Source organism: Bos taurus, chromosome 23 (assembly GCF_002263795.3).
Source record: "Bos taurus isolate L1 Dominette 01449 registration number 42190680 breed Hereford chromosome 23, ARS-UCD2.0, whole genome shotgun sequence".
In the NCBI taxonomy this organism is placed as follows: domain Eukaryota; kingdom Metazoa; phylum Chordata; class Mammalia; order Artiodactyla; family Bovidae; genus Bos; species Bos taurus.
In genome coordinates this window covers 4,977,804-4,992,263 of record NC_037350.1, presented here as the reverse complement: position 1 = coordinate 4,992,263, position 14,460 = coordinate 4,977,804, and the positions used below count along the sequence as shown (strand labels likewise).

Below are 14,460 nucleotides of genomic sequence, written 5' to 3'. Positions count from 1 at the left end.
GTTTGAAATTAACTCATCTATTTTTATTTTTGCTCCTAACCAACATGTATTAGACACCTATCACACCAAGCCATAAGAAACTATGAATGTTGAACATGGAAAACCCCCTGCTCTCTTGGAAGATGCATTCTGTTGAGCAAAGAAATAAAATAAATAAATAAATGTTAAATATTATATAATGAAAAGGAAAATGCAACACGTTGATGTCATAGAGAGTATCTGAGGCCTTACTTTAGTCTGAGTTGTCTGGGGAAACTCACTAAGGAGGTGAAATTTATGCTGCTGGTGCCTGAATGGCCAGAAGTCACAAACAGGGAAAGAGCATGACCCATGACTGGCAGAGAGAATAACCAGGTAAAGGACCTGAAATAGGCCCCAGGCTACCTTGTTTCAGGAGCAGAGAAAAGACAACAGGCTAGGACACAACACACAAAGGCAAGTGCTACAAGGTACTCTGGATACATGAAGCTTTTGATGCCCATTAGATGCCCAAGAGGAAGTGCTAAACTGGCAGGTGTTTCTCACATTTTAACAAGCATATGAGTCCTGTAAAGATCTTGCTAAAAATGCAGACAATGGGACTTCCCCAGCACTCCAGTGCTTCTGCTTCAGAGGGTGCATATTTGATCTCTGGTCAGACAACTAAGATCCCACATGCCTCATAAACAAAAAAAAAAAGAAAGGAAATTTCTTGAACTGAATAAAAATGAAAATACACATCAATTAAAAAAAATTTAATGCAGATGGTGATGCAGTTTGTCTGGAGTGGAGCCCCATAGTCTGCATTTCCCCCAAAAACCCAGGCGATGACAACCCTGCTGACCATGGAAGGCATTTGGACAAGGATAGGAGTTGTGAGCAGTTTTGCATTTGTAAGTCTCCAGGTAAACACAATAGAGAGAAGGAACAGACCAAACAATGAAAGATGTGGCAGGACCTGGGATCAAGGATACAGTAGGAGCCAGAGGAGGGCAGGACCACAGAAATTAAGAAGTGCTTCAAAGAGGGGGAAGTGCATGGAACACAGAGCTGTAAAGGCAGAGGACCGAGCACTACACTTAGGCTTAGCATACAAGTGCCCCTAGAAAACGGTTATAAAGTAAGTTAACTTCTTCAGTTTTAATTGAAGTATAGTTGATTTACAGTATTGAAGTTTCCAGTGTACAGCAAAGTGATGCAGATTTATGTATATATGTATACATCTATATTCTTTTTCAGAGAAGGCAATGGCACCCCATTTCAGTACTCTTGCCTGGAAAATCCCATGGATGGAGGAGCCTGGTAGGCTGCAGTCCATGGGGTTGCTAAGAGTCGGATACAACTGAGCGACTTCACTTTCACTTTTCACTTTCATGCATTGGAGAAGGAAATGGCAATCCACTCCAGTACTCCTGCCTGGAGAATCCCAGGGATGGCAGAGCCTGGTGGGCTGCCGTCTATGGGGTCGCACAGAGTCAGACATGACTGAACCGACTTAGCAGCAGCAGCAGCAGCAGACACTGAATAGTAACCTATGATGGGAAAGAATGCTGTATAGTTCCCTGGACTATACAGTAAATCATTGTTGTTTAATTTATATATGGTAGTGTACATCTGCTAATCCCAACTTTTAGTTTATCCCCCCCACCCCCACCACCCCAGTTTCCCCTTTGGGAACCATAGCTTTGTTTTCTCTGTTCGTTTCTCATCTGTACCATTTTTTAGAGTATGTGAACCTCTAATACTGCTTTGGGTGGGTTTCACAGATTCCCATTCTTCTCAAGCCTTCCCTCCACCCTCACTTGTAACGCTCACAGACCTCATTTCCTACTTTCCTGAAGAAAAACAAATGTAGAGACCAATTAGCACGATGGACAACTTTCCCCTTAAAACCTACTCCTCTCACATTTGAAGCTTTTTCCATTCCCATCCTTTCCTCCTGTCTCAGAGAACTTGGATATGGCTCCTTCTTCAGAGGTGTTAGGTCTTCTGCCTCCCATCCTCCTACCCTTTCTCACCAGGACACATGCTACTCTGGGGTCATCTTCTGAACCACTGCACAGATCCACTCTAGGTCACCCATGACCTTGGCTGGTCTATCCTCATGGTCTACTCCTCACGTAAGTAAGTAAGGAGCTAAGGGATGGGCACGTGATGATGTTCTGCCCAGTGAAACAGGAGAGAAAGTTTGGGGTGGGATGGGGGAAATGCCCTTCATTGATTAAAAACAGGCATTCCAGACACAAAAGCCCTCAGCAGAGGCTGAGTCCTGTGGGGAAGGTGTGACTCAGAAATGCTACAACTACTTTGCAACTCAGAAGAGGAGGAGCCTGAAGGTGTCAACAGGGAAATGGGCAATTGAGTCTGCAAGCTAAATGATGGTAGAAAAAGCAGTAATTCTGAGATATTTGAAACTAAGCCTGTGGAGTACAAGTTTTCTATTGTTGTTCTTGTTTTTCAGTTACTAAGTCATGTCTGACTCTTTGTGACCTAATGGACTGCAGCATGCCAGGCTTCCCTGTGCTTCACTATCTCCCAGAGTTTGGTCAAACTCACATCCATTGTGTTGACGTTGCTACCCAACAATCTCATCCTCCATTGGTCCCTTCTCCTGCCCTCAATCTTTCCCATTATCAGGGTCTTTTCCAATGAGTTGGTTTTCTATTGCCTGAAGTTTAAAGCAGCCTCGTGAATATTTCTATCAGAGCAGGAGGCGACTTCCACTGGAGCTGCTCAAAGGCAGGGTGGAAATAGTTTCTCAACCCTCTCGTTCTCTCCCTCCCTCTCTTTTCACCTTCTTCCCTCACTCCATTCTGTACCCCTCCTCTCTCCCTTCCTCCCTAGCTTACCCATTCTTCTCTAGCTCTATACCTCCAAAACTATCCTTTTAACTCAGACCTGCCCCACACAAGCGTAAAACTTCTATCTTCTAGTCCACAAAGCATTTTGCAGATGATTATGAGTATTCACAGCAATGTTCCACATGCCTATTTAATGTAGATTTCTGGAGGGGCCCCAGCTTTATTTTATCTCTCCTTTACTGCTCTGATAGGGATATTGCTGGTTTATGTATTCAATGCTAAGTATCCTGTTACATGTCTAGAATTCATGCATATATATAGAAATGAATAGCCACAGAAGTGCAGCTAAAGGGTTATTTATTAAATGTTATAGTGATCAGAAGAAACAGCATAAAAGGGCATTCTCAATTTTCTAAGCAAGTTTCCTTTTCTTTGCTTTATGAATTTCATGAATCCAGAATTTAGAAAATGTCTACTTTTTACAGTAGTCTTAAAGGGCAGATGTCATAAAAGGTTACTTCTAAACGTACTGCATAATTGCTTTGCCATTCCTAAGCCTTTCCCCAGGGCTAACCCTGGTGTGGGTTTATGTGTGGGCAGGTTGTTTGGGTAGGTCCTACAGTGACTCCAAAGTTTCCTAGTTAGTGGAAATATAGCTTTGGGGGGATTCTGCCTCTGGAATTCAGGCCATTTTATTTGATTATGTGATCCCCACCCCCTTAAAACCAGAAAAGAAACTCTCCTTAAGAGAAGGGTTTAGATGGTTTTGGTGAAGGATAACAAACACCTAAAGCACAGACTTTTCCTGTGGCGTGTGATTAGGAAGCTTTGAGGTGCTCTGGGACATGAATAGGTGGACTGCTGTCTATGCGGTGCATGCGTGTGCTAGGCTGCACCCGGGGTTCTGACGGCTCCCTCTGCCTTTTGAAGAGCCCGTGGTGGTTTTCATTTCTAAACAGCGAAGTTTTGCCTTTCACTGTTTCTATAAGCAGTCTGCATAAACTGCTGCTTTTTCCAAATATCATAAAACTAAGAACTCCACAGCTGCATAAGAGAGAGGAAAAGTCAGTCTCCTCAGATGGGAAGGGAGGCGTCCTGCTGTGCACTGGGGGGCAGGTGTCTCCTTCCTGCCCCCACTGCAGCACCACGCTCTTCCTGAAGAGAGCCGATGTAACAGATCCATAAAGAGGCGCAGTATGTTTGCTCTCCGCACTTCCCATGCCCCAGCACTAACCCAAATGCAGAGGGCCACTCAGTTCTGATGACAAGCTCCATCACAACCTGAGCCTTAGCCTCCTCCATGGAAACTTAGTTCCTGTCAATTTCCAATATGTTTCCCTTGTAATCCTTTTATTGTAATTGTATAACCTTAAAGTTAACACAGTAGTAATCAGCAATTCTCTTATTTTCTTGAATTTCTTTTTATTTCCTGCGGTTTTGATGAATATTTAATAGAAAGCCCACAATGCTCACTTTCATATCTCAAGTTCTATTCAAATGTATTCAAAGATAAGATCACCCAGTATCATTGGAAAGTCTACATAAATATTAATAAAAATACTGACAATTTAGATCCACATGGAATAATACTGCCCCCATATGATTTGCATAGGTAATAGAAATATATTTTTCTTAACACAGCCCTCCTGTGCCTCTTCTCAACTTGGACATATATTTGCTATTTCTGGCAATGTTATTACAGAAGATAAAATTTCAGCCACTTCAACATTAAAAATAACCATAAAATGTCAATCCTCCCAAACAGATGTGATGTAATCAAACTACCTTGAATCAATGGAAAAATTCTGTTTTCATAAATTAATCATTGCATTAATGTTCTGTTTTCATAAATTAATAACTGCATTAATGGACAACATTAATGGACATTCCTTGGACAACTTGGAAGTGAGCTGAAAATGATAAAAGTGTATCATGGTACATATATCTTTCTATTCTCATCACTGCAACTTAGACATTGGGATGAAGTTGGACCTTTTGTTTCTCAATAGCTGAGTAGCACTCTGCTGGTTTCTACTCCAACTGATGAAAGGGAAAGCATGGAAAACTGGATGCATGTGACAAACACAGGAGGTCATATGTTTCCAGGATGTGGCATCTGGCCATTGACCACAGCCTCTTGGAACAAGATAAAGTCACCGAAATAGTTAACAGATGTTAGCATACTTGGAATATAAAAGTTCTATTGCTAAAAATTATGTGGGGTCAGATGGAGATTTGGCGCTCGGTCCATAATTTAACTGACTTGGCAAATGCAAAGTTGAGATCCAGAGGCGTATAATGTATAATACGGAGGCCACACACTTTGCACACCACACAGGGGCTCATAAACTACTGATGAAATGTACGCTGTGCTAAGCCAGCTTGATTAAGTATTAACACAGTATTTGATACTTAGGGAAATCTGAAGTCAATTTTCACGTCGACTAAATTAAAAAGTTATTTCTATAAGAGCAAAAGAGTGGTAGACTTTTCTCCAAGTTCAAAGGACGTCTGCAAATTTTATTATTTAGCCTTGGCTTGCAATTTACCTGATGACTGGTATACCTTCCCGTCCACTTCATAATCCATCCAGTGATACCCTTTTTTCAAAGTATCTCTCTTTCTTTTTCCCACTTTTGTCTATTACTCCACATTTCAGAACAAGTTGACAGTAATGATTTTCAGATGCATATCTGTAGCTGAAATGGAGCTTCTCAAACTTAAGTCACAAAGTCATTCGAGTCAGGCATTGAATGAAGCTTGTGCTACTTTAGAGTTTGTAGTTTTATTTACAGCTTTGCAGATGAAGTCACCAGCTTCCATCACTTTGTAAAGATTCACACCCTGGTGAGACAAAAATGTCGGTGCCAGGTAGGAAGGAGGGGTGGGGAGAAAGAAGACAAAACAGATTTCTTTTAATTATATTAGTAGTTACTTAACCATTTAAAATGATCAAACAAATGTTCGTTATTGATTGGGGGACAACATTTGTGTCCATAAATTATATAGATTGTAGATTTTTCTGCTTTATTAAAACATATCTTGAATCTGACCCTAGGCTAACCACACCTGAATAATCCAGTGTCATTATGCTGGTACCTGAACTCTATGAAGGACAGCAGTAGAATCAGAAAGCATGAACCAATATCAGTGAAGGGCAATTTAAAGGATAATGCTTTGGAGCAGTTTATAGATAAAGACTTGACAGGGGAATCTCATAGAATATTTTAGTATATAAACAAACAAACCTGATAAAGCTGTAAGACACATAGGAATGATGAACGTATGTATAATTTTTAACCACATCCAGAAACACTATTACTGGCATGAAGTTGAAGGAGGTAGTTTAATAAAATGAAGTAGTATTTAGTCCACATCTGGAACTTGTTTGCCTGAGAGGTTGTACTGACTGGGAGCATAAACAGGATCAACAAAGGCTTTGGTAAATCCATGGATGACAGATCGGCAGTGGGGTTTGAAGGCCAAGTTCAGCGCAGGCTCGTCATCTTGGGCTTGGCGGAGCCAAGGATAACCACCGAGTTTCCAACCTGCACGGAGCTGTCACTGGCGGGGACTGTGGGGCACAGGGTAGGCAGGTTCACCAGAGGTTTGCCCCCAGGCAGCATTTTGTGAGCTGCTATGTCTTCCTCAACATGGACTGGCAACAACGCGGACTTAAATCTGAACTGACTCAAGCTCCTTGCTATTAAGGAGTAGCTTTTAAAATTTATGTAAGTCTGATGTTTTCTTAAAATGAACAAGTATAAATACGCACAGGGGCTTTTCATACCAGTGATGATAAAGAGATCATAAGTTTAATATAGCTCGTTACTTCTCTCTAGAAACTTTTAAAGTGCTGCTTTCTTTGCAGTTTACTTCTGCTTAAGAATCAACAAAAGGAATTTGTAAAATGACATGTAAATCATTTTCCTGTTTGTTTTTATTGTGAAGTTGCTTTGGGGGCACTAACGCTTGTTTGGGTTTTGTATTGGTTTTGGGTGGAGTGTCCTTGAGGCATAGTTTGGTTTCACATTCTTAATGCAGTGATATGCAAATTTTGTACAGAATAAGTTACATATGGTCTTTCACTTCTGAATTACATCTAACAAAAGATCATAAGATTTTAGGCATCAAAGTTCTTTGCTTTCCAGTAATTTTCATTTATAGCCGTTATGCAGTGGGATTGGTTGGTATCACAGCAAAGAATTGTGTTTTGGCCTTCTCTAACTTAAAGAACAGATTATTTCTGTTTGTTTGTTCTTAATCACTAAGTTGTGTCCGACTCTTTTGTGGCCCCGTGGGCTGTACTCTGTCAGGCTCCTCTGTCCATGGGATTTCCCAAGCAACAATACTGGAGTGAGCTGCCATTTCCTTCTCTAAGGGATACTCCCAACCCAGGGCTCAAACATGCTTCTTCTGGATTGGCAAGCAGATTCTTTACCACTAAGCCACCCTGCAAGCCCAATGAAAAGATATCTTTTTGAAATAATGTGGCATTTATACTTAAATCATTTCAGCATTTAAACCAGGAGCTTAAATATGTTAATGTACTGTGATACATTATGAGGTTTCAAGAACTTCACATAGACTACAGTTTCTGTCTTTAGGGTGCCTGTGGTCAAGCAGGATTTGTGGACCCTAAACAGGAAAGCCTGCACTGCAACCAAAGTAACTGAGAGAGAGAGATCCAGATGACCATGAGGGCAGAGCTGCAGGGTGGTCAACCCACTGAGGGAAAGGAAAGGTGAGCAGCAAAGGAAAAGGAAAGGAAAGGAGAGCAGTGCATCTGGGGAGAGTTCAAGGAAGGGTAAATCCTGACCCGAGGCTTGTACAGAGAGTGTGAGTCCTTGAGAAGAAGGAGGAGGCATGAGGCACCGTCAGTATAGACATCTGAAAAATATCATGGGATACGTGGAAAGGAATGGCCAGAAGTGACTGGAAAAGGAAAAAAAAAAGGCCACAGTGTGTGACAGAATACAGGCCTGCTTTTCAGGAAATGGGAACCCACTGATGCATGCCCAAGCAGAAGCAAGGCATATTCATATTTGTATCTTAGATGAAATCTTCCATGGCAGCATGGAGGATGAATTTGAAGGCAGTCTGAAGTATGTGCCAAGTCACTTCAGTCGTGCCTGACTCTTTGTAACCCTATGGACTGTAGCCTGCCAGGGCCTCTCTAGGCAAGAATACTGGAGTTGGCTGCTGTGTACTTCTCAAGGGGATCTTCCCTACCCAGGGATCGAACCCTTATCTTTATGTCTCCTGCACTGGCAGGCCGGTTCTTCGCCATTAGCACCACCTGGGAAGTCCCGCAGACCAGGAAAGAGGATGAACATCCACGGAAGATATCAGGACTTGTGCTGATGTAGTTACAGCAAGGGTAGGAAGGACGGGACAAACAATCAAAACAGTTTAGCAGTCGAATCAGTGGCTCTTGCTAATTGTGTAGGCCTGGGAGCCACAGTGATACAGGTTCCACAGAGAGCCTTGGTTTGTTGGTTGCTACCCAACACAACAACTTAAATTGTGGCATTCTTGGAAATGGAAACATGGGTTAGTTGCAGTTGGACCCAGACAGCCTGACTCATGTGAAGCATCAACTGAGTTCATCCAAGTTATATAAATCTTCAAGAAAGGACTTCTATGGCTTAAGAGTTTAGGATTAGGAGATGAAAACTATTATATACAGAATGGATAAACAGGGTCCTACTTGGAACTATATTCAATATCCTGTGATAAACCATATTGGAAAAGAATATGGTAAAGAATGTGTGTATGTGAATATATATATATATGAGTCACTTTGCTGTACAGTGGAAATTAACACAGCATTGTAAGTCAACTATACTTCAATAAAATAAATTGGGAAAAAATAGAAAATATTTCTACTTTTTGTCAGGTTCTGTCACGGTCATACCTAATAGAAACGATGGAAATGATCAGACTACTCAGTAATAGCTATTCCTAAGGGGGGAGGAGGAGAAGGGGACAACAGAAGATGAGATGGCTGGATGGCATCACCTACTCGATGCACATGAGTTTGGGTGAATTCTGGGAGTTGGTGATGGACAGGCAGGCCTGGCGTGCTGCAATTCATGGGGTCGCAAAGAGTCAGACACCACTGAGCGACTGAACTGAACTGAACCAGAGAAGAGAGGCAACAGCTTCTGGTATTTAATGCCAGGTGATATTAGTCTTTCGATGAACAGGGGGAGCTGAACACAGAAAGAAGACGGTACTACAGCCGAGGAAGACACTGAAAGAACCCTGGAACACGGAGGAGAGGAACCCAGCAGTGTGGACCTGGGGAATCATCAGGGAAATACTAGAAGGTGAAACCGAGGATGAGGAGGAAGGCCGTTGCGGGGTCGGGAACGCAGGAGAGAGGCGCAGAGCTGAGAAACAGAAAGCGCAGGGAAGGACGCCGCGGACAGTCAGCGGGGCAGGAGCGCCTCTCAGCAGAGTGAAGGAAGAACAGAGAGGCGAGAGAGGGAAGGACATTCTCTCCATTCTCTCCATTCTCTAATCCAGGTGGTGGTTTGTACATCTCAGAAAACATATGGAATTTCTGATCATCTGTGAACAGTGTTTTTGCTTTTTATACTTTTCCCTAAAAGACTCTAACTTCGAGGTTAGTAGGTCATTTTAACAAGCATGCGGCAAAACAAGGTACTGATTCTGGTGGGTGTTGTTACAGGGCCTGTGCCTTTCTCAGATACCACTTGCAAAGAGACTATTCTTGCCGGCCAGTGTTTCGCATGCTAAGTATTATTAAAGTCTGCTCCTCCACTGGCCATTTTAAAATGGCCCTGGGCTCTCTTCCAGAAGCCCTACTTGTCACCGTGAGAAAACCAAGTTCCCAGTTTTCCTCCTAGGAAAACAAAACAGCAAAAACAACAATCATAAAAGCAAAGGCAGGCTCTAACTCACAAAGTGTGTGACATCAAATGAGATACTAGATAAAAAAGTACTTTGGAAGTCATGAAGCAGTAAAAAAAAAAAAAAAAAAAGTGAAATGGTAGCATTATCAGTGATTGAACTATAGCAATAAGTTCTTTTATGAAGCCCCCCTCAAGAATTTTTATTGTATTTTCCCACTGTGCATTTTAGGAAAGAGCAAAAGTGTAGTAAAACTTGACCTCGAAGTTGCTTCCCAAATCTGAGACACATTCCAATTTCAATCTGCAAGGAATGTATGAATATTAAAATATGCTACATTAACTTACCGTATTAACCCCCAGGCCATTAAGCATGTAGATCAAATCCTCTGTGGCTACGTTCCCAGAAGCACCTTTTGCATAAGGGCAACCACCTAGTCCGGATACTGCAGAATCCACTACATTAATGCCCATCTGGAAAACAAACCCAAACACCCAAGCTTGTCTCTTTATGGCATGTAAGTTTAACCTGTTCCAAAGAGCAAATAAGGAAAATCTGAACCATGATCCCACTCTATTCCCTTACCCACCTGCTGCTGGAACAGTCCCCAAGGTGGACTTCTTTTCTGACTAATCTCGTCTTTCAGGCTAACAGAAACTCTTAAAAGATCTCAGGAATGACAATAGTCTTAGATCAAAATTGAAACGGTGTTCTGATTGATAACAGAACACAGGTAGGGGGTGAAGCTTGAAGTAAGATCAATTCATACCTAGGGTGTATTCTCCAGTCTAATTTTGAGCTTTATTCTAACAGCTTTGTATAATCAATATGAAATATTTTCAACAGCCTGACCCAAAAAACCAAGATGCCTTAGAAGACAAATTGGGGATGTCTCTGTGTTTGAAGCTGTGTTTTGTGGGGTCAGTTCATCCACTCAATTCACCCAGTGTTTATTGATCGATTGCTTTGATTAATTTGCACACAAAACCTGGATGTTTTGGGAGAAGTGAAGAGCCATTTAAGAGGTAGACATCCACCATCAACAACTGCACCAGTTCACATTTACTGGGTTCTCACTAAGTGCTAGATAATAACACCATATGATGCTGATTCATAATCCCTACAAAGCCCCATGAGGTGGACACTCTTGGGTCATTCTCGAAGCACAGATGAAGAAACTCGAGCACAGAGGGATCGCATAATTTGTCCCAGGTCACCTCTGTCTCCAGAGGATTCGCACTCTGCTCTGGTCTATAACCTCTGGAAACATGAAAGTTGGTTCACATTATATCTGGGGAGATCCGAGACGGAGAGTCTCCACGGGCTGGAAAAGCTGTGAAAAACATGAGCACAAATGGGTCTGAAAAGGAACCCCTGAGACAGACTCTAATAAGTCAAGAAGAGAGGTGAGCAGAGACGCCCTCCCTGGAATGTGACAAATGGGTAATCAGGAGCCACCTGAGGTCTAATCTGATTCTTCGCTCCTGGACATTGGAGAAAATGGCCATGGCCTCATCTACAACAAGAAGCACTGGGAAGCAGAGCCCTGATCAACCTTCTGGGTCAGGGGTTCTAAATCGCAGAAGCAGAAACACAAATTTTTGCTACACCTTCAGTTTATGATTCTGGAGGTCTGAGCTGGGCCTTGAAAACCTGAATTTTTAACAAGATTCCAGATGCTGTTCTCACTGATGTTCTGGGGAATTGTGCTTTCTTTCTTTCTTTCTTTTTGATAACATTTTTGTTTTAGATTTTCAGAAAATTTGGGAAGAAAGTGCAAAGCATTCCCATACATTACATACCATTTCCCCTACTGCTGACATCTTACATCATTAAGGTATACTTGTCACAACTGATGAACACATCTGACATTATTAACCAAAGTCCACACGTGATGCAGATTTCCCTAGTTTGGAAGCCACTGTCTTTTTTCTGTTCCGGGAACTCATCTGGGTACCACATTGCATTTAGTTTTGTCTCAGGATGCTGTGGCTGCGACATCTTCTCGGCTTTCACTGTTCTTTGTCCTCACTGACCTTGACCATTTTGAGTTGTACCTGTCATGTGTACAATCCCTTTCAATGTGGGTTTTGTATTATGTTTTCTCATGGTTAGACTGGAGTCCTAAACTTTTGTGAGGAGGGCAACACAGATGAGATGCCAGTCCAGACATGTCATAGCAAAGGGCCGCTCTACATGGTCATGGTTAATGACTGATGATGTTCACCTTGACCCCAGGCCCCATTTTCCACGTGGTACTTTTTGGGAAAAATAAGGCCCTGTGTGCAGCTCAGATTTAGGAGTGGATAATATCTACCTAAATTATTTATAAGTCAGCCATATGGGAGATTTGTCTATTCTCCCATCATCATTTATTTCTTCAAACATGTGTTTATATCAGTAGAGACTTAGAGGTATTTATTTAGGGCTTTGCGTTGTGTTCCAGTATTCCTTTATATGCCTTGTCACTCACGTTGTTTGAGATCTGGCCATTGGGGGCTCTTCCATTGGTTCCTTTGACATGCTAAAGGGGCTGTGTTTTTTTAATTGAAGTGCAGTTGATTTAGAATGTTGTGTTAATTTCTGTACAACAACTGATTCAGATATGTATATATATATGTGTGTATATATATATATTCTTTTTTGTATTCTTTTCAATTATGGTCTAAAGAGCTGCCCATTTTTAATAAATTTTCTAGATATTCCCTTGTGAGGTCTAGGTTGTTCGCCCATTTTCCCAAGAGCAGAACCACAGTCCAAAAGCCATGGATGTCTCTGTGACTAATGCAAGTTTACAGATATAATTTGTCTGCTTCTGTATGTCTGTCTCACTTGTTATCCTCTACAACATGGGAAGGTCTGTATGGCTCTTCTTCCATTACCACGCCCTCTCGCAAAGTTCAGTTGTGTTCACGTGTTAATAACTGACCAGCTGAAGTACTGGTCCATTTAGGAGAGTCCACATTTGTGGTGAATATAAATAGTAAGTATAAGGCCTTATGCTCTAGGAGTGAAAGTTGTGAAGTTGTTCAGTAGTTGGACAGTACAAAAGTTAGGACAGAGGCTCATCTCTGGGAGTCAACCAGTACATCAAATAGACAGAGACATTCTTCACCCACGGGTTAAAATTTATTTATTCCGTTGAAATGAATCTATCACTCAAGGAGACAGAAGTTTCAGTGATTTTCAGTCCCTACCAATTATAACCACCTGGGGCCCTTTTAAAAATAACACACAAGCTTCTTCTCCCCAGGATCTCTGTCTGGAAGTGAGTCAGCTTTGGTATTTCTTTAAAGCTCCCCCCTGGTGATTCTCTTGAGTAATTACGTGTGGGAACTCCTGAGGCAAGGTTCTCATCCATCTCAGCCCTTATCAGCTGTGGGTATGAGTGAGCTTTCATTTTGAAGATGCTCTGTACCCTGAGGCAGCAGAGTTAATCATGATGGATCAACTTTTCAACAAATCAGTTTTTGAAAGAACACTCCCAAAAGTATGTGAAGCAGTGAATGTAAGTAGTACCTGCATGATAGCTGGAAGATAGCTTCAGCCTACCAGGAGAGCTTATGATCTGTTAAATTTTCTGTATGTGTATTCAGTTCAGTCGCTCAGTCATATCCAACTCTCTACAACCCCATGGACTGCAGCACTGCCAGGCCTCCCTGTCCATCACCAACTCCTTGAGTTTACTCAAACTCATGTCCACTGAGTCAGTGATGCCATCCAACCATATCCTCTTCTGTCGTCCCCTCAGTCTTTCCCAACACCAGGGTCTTTTCCAGTGAGTCAGTTCTTCACATCAGGTGGCCAAAGTATTGGAGTTTCAGCTTCAGCATCAGTCCTTCCAATGAATATTCAGGACTGATTTCCTTTAGAATGGACTGGTTGGATCTCCTCGTCATCCATGAGACTCACAAGAGTGTTCTCCAACACCACAGTTCAAAAGCATCAATTCTTCAGTGCTCAGCTTTCTTTATAGTCCAACTCTCACATCCGTCCATGACTACTGCAAAAACCACAGCTTTGACTAGATGGACCTTTGTTGGCAAAGTAATGTCTCTGCTTTTTAATATGCTGTCTAGGTTGGTCATAGCTTTTCTTCCAAGGAGCAAGTGTATATATATTAGACTTCGATAAATAACAATGACAAAAAGGAAGTGTTGGAACTGAAGGTAAACAGGAAAACTTAGACTGGTAGAAAGATGAATGAGAATTATTTTTCTATTGTGCAATTAATTTATAATTAGTCTTAATTACCAATATCTATCATGCTAGACATTCCTGTCAAAATAGTTCTTTTTTTGGAATAGTTCACAAATCCTAAGTAAATAATGAGGCAAAAAATAGAAACAAATAGATGTATATGGGCTTCCCTAGTGGCTCAGATGGTAAAGAATCTGCCTACAATGTGGGAGCTTTGGGTTCGATCCCTGGATTGGGAAGATACCCTGGTGGAGGGCGTGGCAACCCACTCCAGTATTCTTGCCTGGAGAATCCCATGGACAGAGGAGACTTGGAGGCTACAGAGGAGCCATGGGGTTGCAAAGAGTTGGACATGACTGAACGACTAAATACAGGGTGAGTGTATATGTCTCAGACATGAAACACATCCCCTTATGCATAGACTCATTGCAGTATATTTTATACAAATAAAAATTAGAAAACCATCCAAATGTCTGTAATTGGGGCTAATTTAAATTAATTAAGGTGTAGTTGTAAAATGGAATGATAAATACTATGTAAATGCATAGTTAAGGGAAAGAAACAGATTATAAAATATTATAACAGTGTATGTGATCATAAT

General features: G+C 41.7%; 1 protein-coding gene across 4 annotated transcripts in view; it reads right to left on the bottom strand.

Moving 5' to 3' along the window:
- Positions 1 to 3,120: 3,120 nt before the first annotated feature.
- HMGCLL1 (3-hydroxymethyl-3-methylglutaryl-CoA lyase like 1) overlaps positions 3,121 to 14,460 on the bottom strand; it is a 199,707-nt gene continuing 188,367 nt past the window's right edge. For 3 of the 4 annotated variants that reach the window (XM_005223257.5, XM_005223258.4, XM_059880394.1), the window contains 2 exons: positions 10,007 to 10,132; positions 3,121 to 5,624 (listed from right to left, as the gene is read on the bottom strand). In XM_005223257.5, coding sequence (XP_005223314.1) covers positions 5,523 to 5,624; positions 10,007 to 10,132 — 228 coding nt within the window. In that variant the 3' untranslated portion in view covers positions 3,121 to 5,522. Of the gene's footprint in view, positions 5,625 to 10,006; positions 10,133 to 11,312; positions 11,339 to 14,460 lie in introns of all 4 variants that reach the window. The other variant, NM_001191193.1, reaches the window with a different exon arrangement.